Source organism: Bos taurus, chromosome 1 (genome assembly GCF_002263795.3).
Source record: "Bos taurus isolate L1 Dominette 01449 registration number 42190680 breed Hereford chromosome 1, ARS-UCD2.0, whole genome shotgun sequence".
Classification (NCBI taxonomy): Eukaryota; Metazoa; Chordata; class Mammalia; order Artiodactyla; family Bovidae; genus Bos; species Bos taurus.
The window spans coordinates 136,937,863-136,960,030 of record NC_037328.1 but is presented as its reverse complement, the minus strand read 5'-3'; the positions used below and the strand labels follow the sequence as shown (position 1 = coordinate 136,960,030).

General features: G+C 38.6%; 1 protein-coding gene across 1 annotated transcript in view; it reads right to left on the bottom strand.

The window, feature by feature from the left end:
- ACAD11 (acyl-CoA dehydrogenase family member 11) overlaps positions 1-22,168 on the bottom strand; it is a 119,037-nt gene that overhangs the window by 65,083 nt on the left and 31,786 nt on the right. Inside the window, exons 6-7 of the mRNA NM_001075893.2 lie at positions 2,303-2,444; positions 1,832-1,953 (exon numbers count right to left, since the gene is read on the bottom strand). Of these exons, the coding sequence (NP_001069361.1) occupies positions 1,832-1,953; positions 2,303-2,444 (264 nt within the window). The remainder of the gene's footprint in view (positions 1-1,831; positions 1,954-2,302; positions 2,445-22,168) is intronic.

Below are 22,168 nucleotides of genomic sequence, written 5' to 3'. Positions count from 1 at the left end.
GGAGAAGGGAAATGGCAACCAACTCCAGTATTCTTGCCTGGAGAATCCCAGGGATGGGGGAGCCTGGTGGGCTGCCGTCTATGGGGTCACACAGAGTCGGACACAAATGAAGCGACTTAGCAGCAGCAGCAGCATTCTCCTTTGAACAGTGTTTGTGGAATGCTCAACTTTTTTTTTTCTTACCTCACCATGTTCTGTGCTTCCAACATAATATATTCTCTGGTTCCCTTACCCCAAACAATATCAACTGAATTTCACTAATGAAATTAGATCTAAAGATCTAAAAATTCTTTATACAATATTAACACTGTAACAGTCTTTCCATCATTTCCAATTCCACATTTCTAGTTAGTATGGATGGAGAAGGCAATGGCACCCCACTCCAGTACTCTTGCCTGGAGAATCCCATGGACGGAGGAGCCTGGTGGGCTGCAGTCCATGGGGTCACTAAGGGTCAGACATGACTAAGAGACTTCACTTTCACTTTTCACTTTCAAGCATTGGAGAAGGAAATGGCAACCCACTCCAGTGTTCTTGTCTGGAGAATCCCAGGGACGGGGGAGCTTGGTGGGCTGCCGTCTATGGGGCTGCACAGAGTCAGACACGACTGAAGTAACTTAGCAGTGGCAGTTAGTATGGAATGTTATGATCATCTCTAAAGTTACTACTATATAGTTTATGACATATAGTAGTTTATGACATATTAATTTCAATCATAAACTATGTCAAGTTTTCATTTGAAATGAAAATCCATTTTAATTTGAAAGCCTATTTGGTATCTTTTTTGTGGAAACTGACAAATACAGAAACATACCATAAACCTTATTGTGAGAAATCCATCCAAGCAACAAGATTAATTAATATGATTAATATGATTCTAAACTACAGGATGAGATGAACACAACAATTTCTTTGAAGATATTTCAGGTATTGGAGGACAGCATGGACTCTGAGGACAGGGAAAAATAACCATAATTTTCCTTAATCTTTTTTTTCCCATTCCTTTTGTTTCTAAAATCTCTTATTTACTTGTTCTTCTTATAAATCCTAACCCCTTGCCAGTGATGAAGCATCTTAATTTCTTAAATAAACAAAGATTCAAACTTAGGTTAATGAAGAATTAGTTTAATGAGGTAGTATAATGAAGAATGCATTTGTTTAAACTGTAAGTTAAAAGAAAAACTGTACTTATGTTCAATTTTCTCTCAAAATTTGTCATATTATTAGGAAAATAGACAGTTTTGCTTATCTTCACTCAAAAACATAATTAAGAGGCTGCTGTATGCTAGGTACTGTGCTAGGCTTTGGGAAATATAATGATAATTCTTTCCTCACCATCAGCCCTGATTAATAAATGGCTTTACAATCTGAATCAGATATCACATTAGGAGTTTAGCTCTTTCTTATACTGATATTCAGGAAATAACCAATTTTCACATACTTTTTTCTTTTTGTCATTATGTCTTTTTCTCTCCATTCCTCCATCTTTTTAGTCTGTTATACCACATTTGCTACTCAACCTTTTCCCTTGCCAAATTCCTATTCTGTAAACTCTGGATTTATATTTTATCCATGTTTGGTATTTGCCATTGTGGAAAATAAATTGATCTAAAGATATTAATATAAGGGAATTCTCTGGTCCAGTGGTTAGGATTCTCTGCTTCCACTGCCAGGGCCTGGGTTCAATCTCTGGTTAGGGAATTAAGATTCCACAAGCCAAGTGACTACATGGCCAAAAAAACAGAAAGAATGTACCACCCCACAAAACCAAAAATATTTTCAAGAGTACATCAGTAAGTAATAGTGAAACACATATTAAAAAATTAATTACCTGTGCTATTCCAGCCATTTTAAAAAATGAAAGGGCAAGAAAGAAATTCCAGTTAGGAAGATTAGAATTAATTCCCCTGCAGCGGCAATATATTGAAATCAGTTCTTCCATTGATGGTATCCCTATAAAAACAGTACATACTATAAACTTTAATAAAAATGTCAGGGTGAATAATTTGAAATGTCATATTACATATAAAATTGAATATAAAACCACTTTTCTACAAAGCAAAACATGTTCCAAGTATTTATTTCCAAAAGAATAGTATATAGAAATGATTATATTTTGTCACAAATTACTAAAAGTAGAATGGCACACTTTAAAAAAATTAATAAAGATGATTTAAAAACATTTCGAAAAACAAATAAAAGCTGTTTATCTAAGATTATAAAATTATCTTTTGTTAATTATGGAAAGAAATAAAGACGATTTTACCTTAATAGAAATTTAGGCAACATTATGTTTTCATACCTATGTTTTCTTGCAAATGATGGCTTTGATTTCCCAATGAAACAGTCCTTGGCCAAAAGTAGAACATCGAGAGATGAGCCAAGTCTGACAAAGGATGACCAATGGTTGAAAGCTCCCAATCAAGCACAGCTATAACTCGAGACTGTAATTAAAATTAAAAGATTTTAATATATTAAATCCAAAACAACTAAAATAAGGAAATAAATGAAATAGAATATATTGAAAATCATATTTTCCATCAAAAGCAAATATGAGGCTGTAGTTTGCAGTCTTTACCCACAGTGGCACAATTCACTTATTTAATAGCCTTGAATGAGTAAAGCCAAGTCCCTTGCTTCCATGATCGGCTCTCAGTTTTTCATTTTACTTTACATAGCCTTAACATGTCTACTAAAGAGCGCCGGCAAGAGCAGTTGAAAGTATTCAACTGGAAGTTAACTATAATAAAAGAAGAAATTCTAACAATTAGCTATAATTTAAGAATCTATGCTCTAATAATGAATCTAGCAACATGACAAATATTTTACTCCTATGGCAACAGTAATTTTTTAAAGTAAGTTATTTCATGCTGCAGATACAAGAAGGCAATTGTTATAAAAGATGCTGCTAGTTTTATGAATATAAAATCAAATCATCATATAGCAACATGATAAAAGAGTTGTGTAATTTGGAATCAATAACACAGCTTTCCTCATTCTACTTTGTAACAATATATATCAAGGGAATATAGATTTTTATGTTAGGAACATAGGGCATTCAACTGAAAATACAAGCAATCTGCAGAATAATATGTGCAGTATGATCCTATTTAAATAAAAAGGTTGCAAACGAATACTCAAAGTTGAAAGAATACATACCAAACTGATAACAATGCCTATGGATACTTCAAGTTAGGTAGGAGGGATGGGGTATGGGAGGAGGCACTCCACTGGAGGGTCTGTACAGGAAGAGTAACTGAATAGGATTTGTATTTTAAGGTCACTCTAGCTGCTATGTTTTGAATAGACTGTAGGAGGGCAAAGATGAGACTGCAGCAACAATTTAGCCAAGATTATCTAAGCCAGATAAAACAACAGAGTTCATTTAGGCAATGCATATTATTGTGTTTCATGCCTTTTTGTATCTTTGTATGTGTTTGCACCCCCTTACTTCAGTCATATATTTGAACACATTATTGTAGCTTTAAGGAAAAATGTGGTCTGTGGAACCACACAGACCTGAATTCATATCCTAGCTCTACAATTTAATGAAAGAAAGTGAAACTTGTTCAGTCATGTCTGACTCTTTGTGACCCATGGACTATACATTCCATGGAATTCTCCAGGCCAGAATATGGGAGTGAGTAGCTGTTCCCTTCTCCAGGAGATCTTCCTAACCCAGGGATTGAACTCAGGTCTCTTGCATTGCTGGTGGATTCTTTACCAGCTGAGCCATGAGGGAAGCCCTCTATCATTTACTGGCTGTGTAATTCCAGACGGTTAACTCTGCAATTCTGGACTAGTTAACACTTCTGATTTTCAATTTAAGTAACCATAACATATCTGGTGTAGAGTTAGTGTGAATATGAAATAAAGGTAGGTAGTATGTCCATTTTGTTTATCAGAGTCTATTTAAGTACCTAGCACACAGTAGGTGGCTAAAATGTATTTATTCAATGAATAAGTACACAGCCTGGCATATAACAGGCATTAAAGAATTTTCTATTATGACTGTGGAAAAATTGATCATTACTTCCTCCATGATTTGCCTTCATAAGACTTTTTATGGTTGTGATTATACTGAATTATCAGTTAAATTTGCTTTAAAAAAAGGATTGGATGCATTTTTGTCCATACCATTCTGTTTGTTTCTGTGCTCCTAACATCCAAAGAAAATTAGCACTTCCTCAGCACAACTGGTCTATGGGCTTCGCTGGTGGCTCAGTTGGTAAAGAGATTGCAATACAGGAGACCAAGGTTTGATCCCTGGGTTGGGAAGATCTCCTGGAGAAGGAAACGACAAACCACTCCAGTATTCTTGCCTTGGAGAATGCCATGGACAGAGGAGCCTATAGTCCATGGGATCACAAGAGTCAGACATGACTGAGTGACTAAACCTAATCCAGTACAACAGAAGCTTCATTTTGTTGATAATCAGCCACAATGTTTATAGTGCATGTAGATTAAAAACAAACTAGCCACAACTGGGTTGATTCCAAGTATACATCAACAGATGACTGGTTTAAAAAGACACAGAATATACATAAGGGAATATTACTCAACCATAAAAAGAAAGCAATATTGCCATCTGTAGCAACAGGGAGAGACTTAAGCAATATTTGCTGAATACAATAAGTCAGACAGAGAAAGACAAATATTGTATGAAATAATCTACATGTGGAATCTAAACAGTAACACAAATGAATGCATATATAAAACATAAACAGACACAGAAGACAAACTTGGGGTTACCAAAGGGGAAAGGGTAGGGGGAGGGACAAATTAGGGATATTCAATTAACAGATACAAATTACTATGTACAAAACAGATAAGCAACAGCACTATATTGTATAGCACAGAGAATTATACCCATTATCTTATAATAATCTATCAGGGATGAGTTCACCTCCTCTCATGAGCACATCAAAATAACAATGATAAGCAGAACAACCACTGATGAAAAAGACCAGAACCTACCAGAAAAGATCCTCTACAATTAAAGACAAAAGAAGGAACCACATCAGGATGAGTAGGACAGGTGGACTTGCAATATAGTCAAGGTCGGAACCCCTAGGTGGATATACACAAACTGGAGAATAATTCCACAACAGAGGTTCTCCCACAAGAGTATGAGATCTGAGCCCATGTTAGGCTCCCCATTCTAGGGGTCCTGTACCAGGAAGATGAACCCTCAGAGCATTTATTTGGCTTTGAAGGTCAGTTCAGTTCAGTTCAATTCAGTCGCTCAGTCGTGTCCGACTCTTTGCGACTCCATGAATTGCAGCACTCCAGGCCTCCCTGTCCATCACCAACTCCCAGAGTTCACTCAGACTGACGTCCATCAAGTCAGTGATGCCATCCAGCCATCTCATCCCCTCTCATCCCCTTTTCCTCCTGCCCCCAATCCCTCCCAGCATCAGAGTCTTTTCCAATGAGTCAACTCTTTGCATGAGGTGGCCAAAGTACTGGAGTTTCAGCTTTAGCATCATTCCTTCCAAAGAAATCCCAGGGCTGATCTCCTTCAGAATGGACTGGTTGGATCTCCTTGCAGTCCAAGGGACTCTCAAGAGTCTTCTCCAACACCACGGTTCAAAAGCATCAATTCTTCGGTGCTCAGCTTTCTCTACAGTCCAACTCTCACATCCATACATGACCACAGGAAAAACCATAGTCTTGACTAGATGGACCTTTGTTGACAAAGTAATGCCTCTGCTTTTGAATATGTCAGTGGAGCTTACTTTTGGAAGCTACCAGAGGACTGGGGAAAATACAGACTTCACTTGTAAAGCGTGCCCACAAAATCTCACACCTTCCAGGATCTCAAAATAAAAGTCATATTCATAGGGACCTGGGTCAGATCTAACTGCTGGTTTCGGAGATTCTCTCAGAGAGGTAGGAGGCAATTGCAGCTCACCCTGGGCACAAAGACACCAGTGGCAACCATTCTAGGGAGCTCCTTCTACCAGGTGGACATTGGTGTTGGCACATGTCATTGTGGAATCCTCCCTCTAGTTAGCCCTAGGACCCAGCCATGCCCCAACAAACTATAGTCACCAGTCCTGGGACGCCTTAGGCCATGCAACTAACTGGGCCACCCATCAGCAGACAGGCTGCCTGAAGACCCCATGAGCCTGTAGCTGCCTCTGGACACAGCCCTTACCAACAGAGGGCCCAGGAACTTCCTCCTCCCACCATGGGCAGGCACCACATGCAAAAAAACCACAATCCTGCAGCCTTCAGACCCAGATCATTGACCAAAAGGCCATACCCTGCCCTGAGACAAACTTAGCCCTGATTCTGCCCACTAGCAGGCCAGTTCAAGCTTCTGGACTCCCCAGGCTCTGTGTCAGAAACCCACCTACCACTGGCAGTAATCTGACACCAGCTCTAGAATCCCTGGATCCTGCAACTAGACTCCAAGACCTGCTCTGCCTTCCAGTAGTCTGGAAATAACCCCAGGACCATCCATGCACAAAGCTAGCATGAAGATTAAAAGACAAAAGTAGTAAAACCACTGATATCCACAATAAGCAGGTAAGGAATATAGAAACCATTTGGATGTAAAATATGATAAAATAACAGTATCATGAGAGAAGGAGAGTACAAATGCAGGGTGGTTAAGATGCATCTGACATTGTGGTATCAGCAACAATACACATACTCATATACCTATTTACCTCATGGTAACCACAAACCAAAAATCTATAATACATATACACACAAAAAGAAAAAAGAATCCAAATATAACTCTAAAGACAGTCATCACATCACAAGAGAATAAAAGAAGAAGAAAGGAAAAAATAAAGGCCCACAAGACAACTCCAAAATAATTAACAAAATGGCAATAATAACATATGTATCAATAATTCCTTTAAATGTAAATGTACTGAATGCTCCAATCAAAAGACACAGAGTAGCTGAATGGATATAAAACTAAGACCCAAAAGATGCTGCCTACAAGAGACTCACTTCAGATCTAAAGATATACACAGACTGAAAGTGAGGGGGTGGAAGTAAAAAAAAAATAAGGTGAGGTAGCAAAAGTTATATCAGACAAAATAGACTTTAAAATAAAGACTGTTACAAGAAACAAAGAAGGATAGTACATAATGGTCAAGGGATTAATCCAAGAAGAAGATACAATCGTAAACATATGTAACAACATATGCACCCAACATAGGAACATTTAAATACATAAAGCAAATATTAACAGACATAAAGGGAGATATCAACAGTAACACAATTCTAGTGGGGGACTTTAGCGTCCTACTTACATTAATGAACAGATCATCCAGACAGAAAATCAATAAGCCTAAAATGACACATTAGAAATGATGGACTTAATTGATATATACATAGAATATTCATCTGAATATTGTGCAGCAGAATATACATTCTTTACAAGTGCACATGGAACATTCTCCAGGATAGATCACATGCTGGCCACAAAACAATCCTCAGTAAATTTAAGAAAACTGAAATCATGTGAAGCATCTTTTCTGACCACAATGTTGTGAGACTAGAACTCAACTACAAAAAAAGAAAAACTACAAAAAATACAAACACATGGAGGCTAAACAATAAAGTACTAAATAATGCATCGCTGGAGAAGTCAAACAGGAAATAGAAACATATCTAAAGACAAATGAAAACACGATGATTTGAAATTTATAAGATTTAGCAAAATCTGTTCTAAGAGGGAAATTTACACTTATAAAAGCTAAATCAGAAAAGAAAATCTCAAACAACCTAACTTTACACTTAAAGGAACTAGAAAAAGAAGAATAAACAAACACAGAGTTAGCAGGAGAAAAGAAATCATAAAGATCAGAGAAGAAATAAAATAGAGACTAAAAAATCAATAGAAAAGAATGATGAAACTAAAGGCTCTCTGAAAAGATAAGCAAAATTGATAAATCTTTAGCCATATATATTAAGAAACAAAGGAGAGAAACCAAATCCATAAAATCAGAATTGAAACAGAAGAATTTAAAACTGACATCTAAAGATTCATGAGCGACCACTATTAAACTACATGCCAATAAAATGAACCACCTCAAAGAAATGGACACATTTTTAAAAAGGTACAATCTCCCAAGACTGAACCAGGAAGAAATAGAAAATATGAACAGATCAATTACCAGTAAGCAAACTAAATCAGTAATTTTAAAACTCCTAAGAAACAAAATCTAGGACCAGATGGCTTCATGAATGAAGTCTATCAAAGTTTACAGAAGAGTTAATGCTTATTCATTTTATAGTATTCCAAAAAACTGCAGAGGAAGGAACATTTCTGAACTTATCCTTTGCAGCCAGAATCACCTTAACACCGAAACCAGACAAAGATACTACAAAAAAGAAAATTATAGACCATTATCACTGATGAACATAGATGCAAAAATCCTCAACCAAATACTAGTAAATCAAATAACTGCAGACTAAATACAATAATATGGTAAAAGGATCATGCACCATGATCAAGTGGGATTTACCCTAGGTATGCAAAGATTTTGTAATTTCTGAAACCCAATACTTGTAGAAAAGGCTTTTGAAAAATTCAAAATCGATTTAATTCAGATACCCATTATATCTACTACTGTGGGTAAGAATCCCTTAGAAAGAATGGAGCAGTCCTTACAGTCAACAAGAGAGTCCAAAATGCAGTACATAGGTGCAATCTCAAAAATGACAAAATGATCTTGGTTTGTTCCAAGGGAAACCATTCAACAACACCATAATCAAAGTTTATGTCCCAACGAATAATGTCAAAGAGCTGAACTTGAATGGTTGCATGAAGACCTCCAAGATCTTCTAGAACTAACATCAAAACAAGATGTCCTTTTCATCATAGGAGACTGGAATGCAAACAGAGGAAGTCAAGAGATACCTGGAGTAACAGGCAAGTTTGACCTAGAAGTACAAAATTAAGCAAGGTAAAGGCAAACAGAATATGGCTAAGACCCTCTTCCAACAACACAAGAGATGACTCTACACATGGACATCACCAGATGCTCAATATCAAAATCAGATGGATTATATTTTTTCAGCTGAAGATGGAGAAGCTCTATACAGTCAGCAAAAATAAGATCTGGAGCTAACTGTGGCTCAGATCATGAATTCATTGCTTCAAAATTCAAACTTATATTCAAGAAAGTAAGGAAAACCACTAGGCCATTCAGGTATGACCTAAATCAAATCTGTTATGATTTTACAGTGGAAGTGATGAAAAGATTCAAAATATAGATCTGACAGACAGTAAACTGTACAGGAGGCGGTGACCAAAACCATCCCTAAGAAAAAGAAATGCAAAAATGCAAAATAGTTGTCTGAGGAGGGCTTACGACAGCTGAGAAGAGAAGAGAAGCAAAAGGCAAAGGAGAAAGAGAAAGACATACCCAAATGAATGCAGAGTTCCAGAGAAAGCAAGGAGAGATAAGAAAGCCTTCTTAAGTGAATAATACAAAGAAATAGAGGAAAATAATAGAATGCGAAAGACTAGAGGAGGTCTTTAAAAAAAAAAAAATTGGAGATACCAAGGGGACATTTCATGCAAAGATGGGCACAATAAAGGACAGAAACAGCAAGAACCTAACAGAAAGAGAAGAGATTAAGAAGAGGTGGCCAATCATACACCATGATCAAGTTGGGTTTATCCCAGGGATGCAAGGATTCTTTAATACTCGCAAATCAATCCATGTGATACACCATATAAACTAATTGAAAGATAAAAACCATATGATAACCTCAATAGATGCAGAATAAACCTTTGACAAAATTCAGTACACATTTATGATTAAAAATTCTTCAAAAAATGGGCATAGAAGGAACCTACCTCAACATAGTAAAGGCCGTATATGATATGCCCACAGCAAACACTGGTTTTTCAGTGGTGAAAAACTGAAAGCATTCCAAGATCAGGAATGAGATAAAGTTACCAACTCTCACCACTATTAGTCAACATATTTTGGAAGTCCTAGCTATGGCAAGCAAAGAAGAAAAAGAAATAAAAGGAATCCAGATCAGAAAAGAAGAAGTAAAACTTTCCCTGTTTGCAGATGACATGCTACTATACGTGGAAAACCCTAAAGATATTATCAGAAAATTACTAGAGTTAATCAGTGAATTTAGCAAAGTCATAGGATACAAAAATCAATACACAGAAATCACTTGCATTTTGATATACTAACAATGAAAAAATCTGAAAGAGAAATTAAGGAATCAACTCCATTCACCACTGCAACAAAAAGAATAAAATATCTAGGAATAAGCCTACCTAAGGAGACAAAAGAACTGTATACAGAATGAGGTACCATTTCATGCCAGTCAGAATGGCTGCAATCCATAAGTCTACAAGCAATAAATGCTGGAGAGGGTGTGGAGAAAAGGGAACTCTCTTACACTGTTGGTGGGAATGCAAACTAGTACAGCCACTATGGAGAACAGTGTGGAGATTCCTTAAAAAACTGGAAATAGAACTGCCTTATGATCCAGCAATCCCACTGCTGGGCATACACACGGAGGAAACCAGAAGGGAAAGAGACACGTGTACCCCAATGTTCATCGCAGCACTGTTTATAATAGCCAGGACATGGAAGCAACCTAGATGCCCATCAGCAGATGAATGGATAAGAAAGCTGTGGTACATATACACAATGGAGTATTACTCAGCCATTAAAAAGAATACATTTGAATCAGTTCTAATGAGATGGATGAAACTGGAACCTATTATACAGAGTGAAGTAAGCCAGAAAGAAAAACATCAATACAGTATACTAATGCATATATATGGAATTTAGAAAGATGGTAACAATAACCCTGTGTACGAGACAACAAAAGAGACACTGATGTATAGATCAGTCTTATGGACTCTGTGGGAGAGGGAGAGGGTGGGGAGATTTGGGAGAATAGCATTGAAACATGTATAATATCATGTATGAAACAAGTCGCCAGTCCAGGTTCGATGCACGGTACTGGATGCTTGGGGCTGGTGCACTGGGACGACCCAGAGGGAGGGTAGGGGAGGGAGGAGGGTGGAGGGTTCAGGATGGGGAACACAGGTATACCTGTGGCGGATTCATTTTGATATTTGGCAAAACTAATACAATATTGTAAAGTTTAAAAATAAAATAAAAAAAAAAAAAGAAAATTGTAAGACACTGATGAAAGAAATCAAAGAGGACATAAACAGATAGAGAGATATTCCATGTTCCTGGGTAGGAAGAATCAATATTGTGAAAATGACTATACTACCAAACACAATCTACAGATTCAATGTGATCCCTACCAAATTACCAAAAGACCCTGAATAGCCAAATCAATCTGGAGAAAGAAGAATGGAGTTGGAGGAATCAACCTTCCTGACTTCAGACTATATTACAAAGGTACAGTCAAAAGACAGTATGGTACTGGCACAAAAACAGAAATATAGGCCAATGGAACAAGATAGAAAGCCCAGAGATAAATCCATGCACCTATGGGTACCTTATTTTTGACAAAGGAGGCAAGAATATACAATGGGGCAAAGATAGCCTCTTCAATAAGTGGTACTGGGAAAACTGGACAGCTGCATGTAAAAGAATAAAATTAAAACACTTCCTAACACCATACACAAATATAAACTCAAAATGGATGAAAGACCTAAATGAAGACCAGAAACTAAAAAACCCTTAGAGGAAAATATAGGCAAAACAATCTATGACAAAAATCACAAGATTCTCCCTGACCCACCTCCTACAAGAATGGAAATAAAAATCAATATATGGAAATAAAATGGAATAAAATAATGGAAATTAAAAAAACCATATTTTTATGTTTGTGCTCAAAAATCCTATATGATTATGGGACCTAATTAAATGCTTTTGCACAGCAAAGGAAACTATAAACAAAGTGAAAAGACAACCCTCAGAATGGGTGAAAATAATAGCAAATGAAAAAACTGAAAAAGGAGTAATATCCAAAATATATAAGCAGCTCATACAATTCAATACCAGAAAAACAAACAACCCAATCAAAAAGTGGGAAAAAGACATTTCTCCAAAGAAGACATACAGATGACTAACAAACACAAGAAAAGATGCTCAACATCACTCATTATTAGGAAATGCAAATCAAAACTATAAAAAGAGATATCACCTCAGACCAGTCAGAATGGCCATCACCAGAGTCTACACACAATAAATGCTGAAGAGGGTGTGGAGAAAAGGGAACTCTCTTTCACTGTTGATGGAAATGTAAATTGATACAGCCATTATGGAAGATGGTATGGAGATTCCTTAGGATAAAACCACCATACTACCCAGCAATATCACTACTAGGCATATATCCTGAGGAAACCAAAATTGAAAAAGACACATGTACCCCAAAGCTCACTGCAGCACTATGTACAACAGCTGGGATATGGAAGCAACCTAGATGTCCATCAACAGATGAATGGATAAAGAAGTTGTGGTACATATACACAATGGAATATTACTCAGCCATAAAAAGGAACACATTTGAGTCAATTTTAATGAGGTTGATGAATCCAGAGCCTATTATACAGAGGGAAGTAAGTCAGAAAGAGAAAAACAAATACATTAAGGCATATATATGGAATCTAGAAAGATGGTACCGATGAAATTATTTGCAAGGCAGCAATCAAGACACAGGGAGAAGGTAAAGGCAACCCACTCCAATACTCTTGCCTGGAAAATCCCATGGACAGGGGAGCCTGGTGGGCTGCCGTCCATGGGGTTGCCCAGTTGGACACGACTGAAGCAGCAGCAACAGCAATCAAGACACAGACACAAAAAACAGACTTTTGGACATGGGGGTAGCGGGAAGAAGGAGAGGGTGGGAGATAGTAACATGGAAAGTTACATTACCATATGTAAAACACATAGCCAATGGGAATTTGCTGTATGACTCAGAGAACTCAAACCAGGACTCTGTAACAACTAGAGTGGTGGGATGGGCAGGAAGATGAGAGGAGGATCAAGAGGGAAGGGACATATGTATACTTATGGCTGATTTATGTTAATGTTTAGCATAAACCAGCACAATTCTGTAAAGCAAGTATCCTTCAAGCAGAATATAAATAAATTTAAAATTATAAAAAAAAGGGGGGAGGGGGAGAATACCCAGAAGAATTGTACAAAAAGGTCTTAATGACCTCGATAAACATCATGGTATAGTTACTTACCTAGAGCCAGACATACTGGAATGTGAAGTCGAGTGGGCCTTAGGAAGCATTACTACATGCTAGTGGAGGTGATGGAATTCCAGATGAGCTATTTCAAATCCTAAAAGATGATGCTGTTAAAGTGCTGCACTCAATTTGTCAGCAAATTTGGAAAACTCAGCAGTGGCCACAAGATGGGAAAAGGTCAGTTTTCATTCCAATTTCAAAGAAGGGCAGTGCCAAACAATGTTCAGACTATCATACAATTGCGCTCATTTCACATGATAACAAGGCAAAGCTCAAAATCCTTCAAGCTAGGCTTCAACAGTATGAGAACCAAGAACTTCCAGATGTACAAGTTGGATTTAGAAAAGGCAGAGGAACCACAGATCAAATTGCCAACATTCGCTGGAAACAGAGAAAGCAAGGGGATTCCAGAAAAGCATCTACTTCTGTTTCACTGACTACGCTAAAGCCTTTGTCTGTGTGGATCACAACAAACTGTGGGAAATTGTTAAAGAGATGGGAATACCAGACCACCAGGAACCTGTATGCAGGTCAAGAAGCATCAGTTAGAACCTTAATGGAACAATGGACTGTTTCCAAATTGGGAAAGAAGTGTGTCAAGGCTGTATATTGTCACCCTGCTTATTTAACTTCTCTGCAGAATACATCACGAAAAATGCTAGGCTAGAGTCACAGGCTAGATTCAAGATTGCCAGAAGAAGTATTAACATTTTCAGATATGTAGATGATACTATGCTAATGGCAGAAAGGGAAGAGGAATTAAAGAGCCTCTTGATGAAGGTAAAGAAAGAGAGTAAAAAAACTGGCTTAAAAATTCAACATTCAAAAAGCTAAGATCATGGCATCTGGTCCCAGCACTTCATGGCTAATAGATGGGGAAAAAGTGGAAATGGTGGCATACTTTATTTTCTTGGGATCAAAAATCAGTGTTGACAGTGACGGCAGCCATTAAACTAAAAGAAGAAAAGCTATGACAAATCTAGACAGTGTATTAAAAAGTAGACTTCACATTGCTGACAAAGGTCCATATAATCAAAGCTATAGAGTATGTCCTTTTCATTATAGGGGACTGGAATGCAAAAGTAGGAAGTCAAGAAACACCTGGAGTAACAGGCAAATTTGGCCTTGGAATATGGAATGAAGCAGGGCAAAGACTAATAGAGTTTTGCCAAGAAAATACACTGGGCATAACAAACACCCTCTTCCAACAACATAAGAGAAGACTCTACACATGGACATCACCAGATGGTCAACACCAAAATCAGATTGATTATATTCTTTGCAGCCAAAGATGGAGAAGCTCTATACAGTCAGCAAAAACAAGACCAGGAGCTGTCTGTGGCTCAGACCATGAACTCCTTATTGCCAAATTCAGACTTAAATTGAAGAAAGTAGGGAAAACCACTAGACCATTCAGGTATGACCTAAATCAAATCCCTTATGATTATACAGTGGAAGTGAGAAATAAGATTTAAGGGCCTAGATCTGATAGATAGAGTGCCTGATGAACTATGGACTGAGGTTCGTGACATTGTACAGGAGACAGGGAGGAAGACCATCCCCATGGAAAAGAAATGCAAAAAAGCAAAATGGCTATCTGGGGAGGCCTTACAAATAGCTGTGAAAAGAAGAGAAGTGAAAAGCAAAGGAGAAAAGGAAAGATATAAGCATCTGAATGCAAAATTCCAAAGAATAGCAAGAAGAGATAAGAAAGCCTTCCTCAGTGATCAATGCAAAGAAATAGAGGAAAACAACAGAATGTGAAAGACTAGAGATCTCTTCAAGAAAATTAGAGATACCAAGGGAACATTTCATGCAAAGATGGGCTCGATAAAGGACAGAAATGGTATGGACCTAACAGAAGCAGAAGATATTAAGAAGAGATGGCAAGAATACACAGAACTGTAGAAAAAAGATCTTCACGACCAAGATAATCATGATGGTGTGATCACTGACCTAGAGCCGGACACCCTGGAATGTGAAGTCAAGTGCACCTTAGAAAGCATCACTACGAACAAAGCTAGTGGAGGTGACAGAATTCCAGAAGAGCTATTTCAAATCCTGAAAGATGATGCTGTGTAACTGCTGCACTCAATATGCCAGCAAATTGGGAAAATTCAGCAGTGGACACAGGACTAGAAAAGGTCAGTTTTCATTCGAATCCCAAAGAAAGGCAATGCCAAAGAATGCTCAAACTACCGCACAATTGCACTCATCTCACATGCTAGTAAAGTAATGCTCAAAATTCTCCAAGCCAGGCTTCAGCAATATGTGAACCGTGAACTTCCAGACGTTCAAGCTGGTTTTAGAAAAGGCAGAGGAACCAGAGATCAAATTGCCAACATCTGCTGGATCATGGAAAAAGCAAGAGAGTTCCAGAAAAACATCTATTTCTGCTTTATTGACTATGCCAAAGCCTTTGACTGTGTGGATCACAATAAACTGTGGAAAATTCTGAAAGAGATGGGAATACCAGACCACCTAATCTGCCTCTTGAGAAATCTGTATGCAGGTCAGGAAGCAACAGTTAGAACTGGACATGGAACAACAGACTGGTTCCAAATAGGAAAAGGACTACGTCAAGGCTGTATATTGTCACCCTGTTTATTTAACTTACATGCAGAGTACATCATGAGAAACGCTGGACTGGAAGAAACACAAGCTGGAATCAAGCTTGCTGGGAGAAACATCAATAACCTCAGATATGCAGATGACACCACCCTTATGGCAGAAAGTGAAGGGGAACTAAAAAGCCTCTTGATGAAAGTGAAAGTGGAGAGTGAAAAAGTTGGCTTAAAGCTCAACATTCACAAAACGAAGATCATGGCATCCAGTCCCATCACATCATGGGAAATAGATGGGGAAACAGTGGAAATAGTGTCAGACTTTATTTTTTGGGGCTCCAAAATCACTGCAGATGGAGACTGCAGCCATGAAATTAAAAGACGCTTACTCCTTGGAAGGAAAGTTCTGACCAACTAGATAGCATATTCAAAAGCAGAGACATTACTTTGCCGACAAAGGTCCGTCTAGTCAAGGCTATGGTTTTTCCAATGGTCCATGTATGGATGTGAGAGTTGGACTCTGAAGAAGGCTGAGCGCCAAAGAATTGATGCTTTTGAACTGTGATGTTGGAGAAGACTCTTGAGAGTCCCTTGGACTGCAAGGAGATCCAACCAGTCCATTCTGAAGGAGATCAGCCCTCGGATTTCTTTGGAAGGAATGATGCTAAAGCTGAAGCTCCAGTACTTGGCCCACCTCATGCGAAGAGTTGACTCATTGGAAAAGACTGATGTTGGGAGGGATTGGGGGCAGGAGGAGAAGGGGATGACAGAGGATGAGATGGCTGGATGGCATCACTGACTCGATGGACGTGAGTCTGAGTGAACTCCGGGAGTTGGTGATGGACAGGGAGGCCTGGCGTGCTGCGATTCATGGGGTCGCAAAGAGTCGGACACGACTGAGCGACTGATCTGATCTGATCTGATGGTTTTTCCAGTAGTTATGTACAAATGTGAGAGTTGGACCGAAGAGAGGGCTGAGTACCAAAGAATTGATGCTTTCAAACTGTGGCACTGGAGAATACTCTTGAGAGTCCTTTGGATAGCAAGGACATCAAGCCAGTCAATCCTAAGGAAAATTAACCCTGAAATATTCATTTGGAAGGGCTGATGATGAAGCTGAAGCTCCAAAACTTTGGCCACCTTATGCAAAGAGCCAACTCATTGCAAAAGACTCTGATGCTGGGAAAGTTTGAGGGCAGAAGGAAAAGGGGGTGACAGGCAATGAGATGGCTGGATAGCATCACCTAATCAAAGGACATGAGTCTGAGAAAATTCTGGGAGATAGTGAAGGACAGGGAAGCCTGGCATACTGTAGTCCACAGGGTTGCAAAGAATTGGACATGACTTAGTGATTGAACAACAACAACATTTGTTTATGACATTTTTCTCAAGTTGGAACAGAGGGAACATATGCTCATATAATGACAGTCATTAATGACAACCCGCAGTTAACATCCAGAGAAGGCAATGGCACCCCACTCCAGTACTCTTGCCTGGAAAATCCCATGGATGGAGGAGCCTGGAAGGCTGCAGTCCATGGGGTCACTGAGGGTCGGACACGACTGAGTGACTTCACTTTCACTTTTCACTTTCATGCATTGGAGAAGAAAATGGCAAGCCACTCCAGTGTTCTTGCCTGGAGAATCCCAGGGACAGGGGAGCCTGGTGGGCTGCCGTCTATGGGGTCGCACAGAGTTGGACACAACTGAAGTGACTTAGCAGACTTAGCAGACAGTTAACATCATACTAAAACAGTGAAAAGCTGAAAGCATTTCCTCAATGATTAGGAACAACACAGGGATGCAAACTCTTACTATTTTTATTTAATATAGTATTGGAAGTCCTAGTCATAGAATTCAGACAAAAAAAAAAACAAAAGGAATTTAAATTTAAAAGGAAGAAGACTGTCACTCTTTGCAGATGACAAACACTATACATATAAAATCCTAACGATGCCACCAGAAAACTACTAGACCTTACCAGTGAATTTGGTAGAGCTTGGTAAAGCTGCAGACATAAAATTAATACACAGAAATCTGTTGTTTTTCTATACACTAACAATGAACTATCAGAAAAAGAAGTCCCTGGTGGCTCAGTGGCAATGCAGGAGACGTGAGTTTAATCCCCGATCGAGGAGGATCCAACATGCCACAGAGCAGCTGAGCCTGTGTGCCACAACTATTGAGCCTACGCTCTAGAGCTTGAGAGCTGCAAATACTGAGCCCACATGCCACAACTACTGAAACTTGCATGCCCTAGAGCTTGTGCTCTGCAACAAGAGAAGCCACTGCAATGAGAAGCCCATGCCCTGCAACTAGAAAGCAGCCTCTGCTCCCTGCAACTAGAAATAAGTGACTGCAGTAAAGAAGACCCAGCATAGCCAATAATAAATAAATAAAATTAAAAACAATGTACATAAAAAAAGAAGGAAATAATCTCATTTATTATTGCACCAAAAAGAACAAAATACCTGGGAATAAACCTATCTAAGGAGGTAATATCAATAACCTGAGATATGCAGATGACACCACCCTTATGGCAGAAAGTGAAGAGGAACTGAAGAGCCTCTTGATGAAAGTGAAAGAGGAGAGTGAAAAAGTTGGCTTAAAGCTCAACATTCAGAAAACGAAGATCATGGCATCTGGTCCCATCATTTCATGGGAAATAGATGGGGAAACAGTGGAAACAGTGCCAGACTTTATTTTTTGGGGCTCTAAAATCACTGCAGATGGTGATTGCAGCCATGAAATTAAAAGACGCTTACTCCTTGGAAGGAAAGTTATGACCAACCTAGATAGCATATTCAAAAGCAGAGACATTACTTTGCCAACAAAGGTCTGTCTAGTCAAGGCTATGGTTTTTCCAGTAGTCATGTATGGATGTGAGAGTTGGACTGTGAAGAAAGCTGAGAGCCGAAGAATTGATGCTTTTGAACTGTGATGTTGGAGAAGACTTGAGAGTCCCTTGGACTGCAAGGAGATCCAACCAGTCCGTTCTGAAGGAGATCAGACCTGGGTGTTCTTTGGAAGGAATGATGCTAAAGCTGAAGCTCCACTACTTTGGCCACCTCATGCAAAGAGTTGACTCATTGGAAAACACTCTGATGCTGGGAGGGACTGGGAGGAGGGGATCCAGGAGGAGAAGGGAACGACAGAGGATGAGATGGCTGGATGGCATCACCAACTTGATGGATGTGAGTTTGAGTGAACTCTGGGAGTTGGTGATGGACAGGGAGGCCTGGCGTGCTGCAATTCATGGAGTTGCAAAGAGTCGGACATGACTGAGTGACTGGACTGAACTGAACTGAAGAAGGTAAAAGACCCACAGTTGGAAAACTATAAGCAACTGATGAAAAAAATGAAGATAACACAAACAGATGAAAAGACGTACCACGTTCTTGGACTGGAAGAATTAATATTGTTAAAATGACGATTTTAACTCATTTAACTATGAGGGTTTCCCTCGTAGCTCAGTTGTTAAAGAATCCGCCTGCAATGCAGGAGACCCTGGTTTGATTCCTGGGTTGGGAAGATCTGCTGGAGAAGGGATAGGCTACCCACTCCAGTATTCTTGGGCTTCCCTTGTGGCTGAGCTGGTAAAGAAACCAGCTGCAATGCTGGAGACCTGGGTATGATGCCTGGGTTGAGAAGATCCCCTGGAGAAGGGAAAGGCTACCCACTCCAGTATTCTGGCCTGCAGAATTCCATGCACTATCTAGTCCATGGGGTCACAAACAGTCAAACACGACTGAGTGACTATCACTTTAACTCTAGGCAAGGTATAGATTCAATGCAATACTTATCAAAATACCAATGGTATTTTTCACAGCAATAGAACAAATAATTTTAAAATTTGTATGGAGGGAATTCCCTGGTGGTCCAGGGATTAGGACTCCATGCTTTCACCACTGAAGGCCTGAATCAATCCCTGGTCAGGGAACTAAGATACCACAAGCTGTGCAGTGTGGCCAAAATAAAATAAAATTTTTATGGAAACACGAAAGATCTGGAATAGCCAAAGCAATCTTGAGAAAGAAGAACAGAGGTAGAGTACTCATGCTCCCTGTCTTCAGACAATACTACAAAGCTATAGTATCATATCATCAAAATGTATGGTCTCGACACAAAAAATACACACATAGATCAATGGAACAGAATTGATAATGCAGACATAAATCCATGCTCAATTAATGTATAAGAAAGGAGGCAAGAATATACAATGGAGAAAAGACAGTCTCTTCAACAACTGGTGCTGAGAAAACTGAACAGCTACATGTAAAATAATGAAATAAGAATATTTTCTCATACAAAAACAAAAATAAATTCAGAATGTATTAAAGACCTAAGTATAAGCCTGGAAACAAAACTCCTAAAGGAAAATACATAGAACACTCTGTGATATAAACTGTAGCAATATTTTTTTAGATCTGTCTCCTAAGATAAAGAAGAGCAAAAACAAACAAATGGTACCTAATTAAACTTAAAAGCTTTTGCATAGCAAAGGAAGCCATCAACAAAATAAGAAGACAACCTGTTAAATGGGAGAAAATATTTGCACATGATATGACCAATAAGGGGTTAATATCCAAAATATATAAACAGCCCATACAACTCAATATTTTTTTTTTAAAAAGCTGATTAGGGACTTCCCTGGTGATCCAGTGGCTAAGACTCCACACTCCTAATGTAGGGGGCCCAGGTTCAAGTCCTGGTCAAGGAGTAAGATCTCACATGGCACAACTAAGAATTTGCATGCTGCAAGGACTGAAGATTCCACGTGCTGCAACTAAGACCCAGAACAGCCAAAGATAAATATTTAAATCTTTTTTAAAAATATGATTTAAGTTGGGCACAAAACCTGAATATATCTTTTTCTAAAGAGGATATGCAGATGGCCAGGAGGCACACAGTGTTCAACATCGCTAATCATCAGGAAAATGCAAATCAAAACCACAGTGAGATAACACTTCACATCTGTCACAATGGCTATCAGAAAAGAGAACACAAATGGCAAATGCTGGTGAGAATGTAGAGAAAATGAACCCCTCATATAATGATGGCAATGTAAATTCCTGTAGCCTAATATTATTGAAAACAGTATGGAGGTTTCTCAAAAAACTAAACACAGTACTATCACGTGTGCTGTGCTGTGCTTAGTTGCTCAGTCGTGTCCGACTCTTTGTGACCCCATGGACTGTAGCCTGCCAGGCTCCTCTGTCCATGGGGATTCTCCAGGCAAGAATACTGGAGTGGGTTGCCATGCCCTCCTCCAGGGGATCTTCCCAATCCAGGGATGAAACCAGGGTCTCCTGAATGGCAGGCTGATTCCTTATCAACTGAGCTACCAGGGAAGCCCTAGTACTATCATATGACTCAGCAATTCCACTCCTAAGTACATAACTGAAACAAAACAAAAACACAGATTTGAAAAGATACGTGCATCCAATGTTCACACCAGCACTATTTATAATGGTCAAGATATAGAAGCAACCTAAGTGTCCACCAACAGATGAATGCATATAGAGGACGTGATATACATATACAATGGAATGCTACTCAGTCATTAAGAAGAAGGAAAGTTTGCCATTTGCAACAACATACATGGACTTGGAGTGTATTATGCTTAGTAAAAGAAGTCAGACAGATAAAGACAAAGGCTGTTTGATATCACTTATATGTGGAATTTAAAAAATAAAACAAACTAATGAATATAACAAAAAAGAAACAGATTCAGAGATTCAGAGAAGAAACTACTGGTTACCCATGGGGAGAGGGAAAGGGGACGGGCAATACAGTGGTAGGGAATTAAGAGGTACAAACTATTATGTGTAAAATAAGCTATAAGGACACATTGGAATATACAGGGAATATAGCCAATATTTTATAACTATAAATTGAATATAACCTTTAAATATCATGAATCACTATACTGTACATTTGTAATATATAATACTGTACATCAACTATACGTCAATTTTTAGAAAGTAACAACTTTTCTTGGTAATGGCTTAGGAAAAATGTCACCCAGCAGTCTGCATGAAGGAGAGGACTGAAATATCTTCATCAGTATCAAGGGAACTTCCAGGGAATTTCCCTAAAAGCAGCTTGTGCTGAAAAGTGACTAAAAAGACAAAAATGAATCAAGTCTAAATGCTGAGAGTAAGAGTCTAGATGTAAAAAACAACTTGACAGTTCAAGAAGAATACAAAAGATTTGAAAAAGGGATTAAAATTTTTTCACAGATTTTATAGAGAGAAGTTAGAGCCTAGATGAAATTATGCAGCAAAAATATGTCCCAAACCCTATTAATCTGACTATGACTTTATTCTGCAGCAAAAATATGATGAATCAAGATCAGGGTTGGAGATTATATATATAGACAAGAGTTGAGAAGATTCTGGAATAACAAGTAAGCTAAG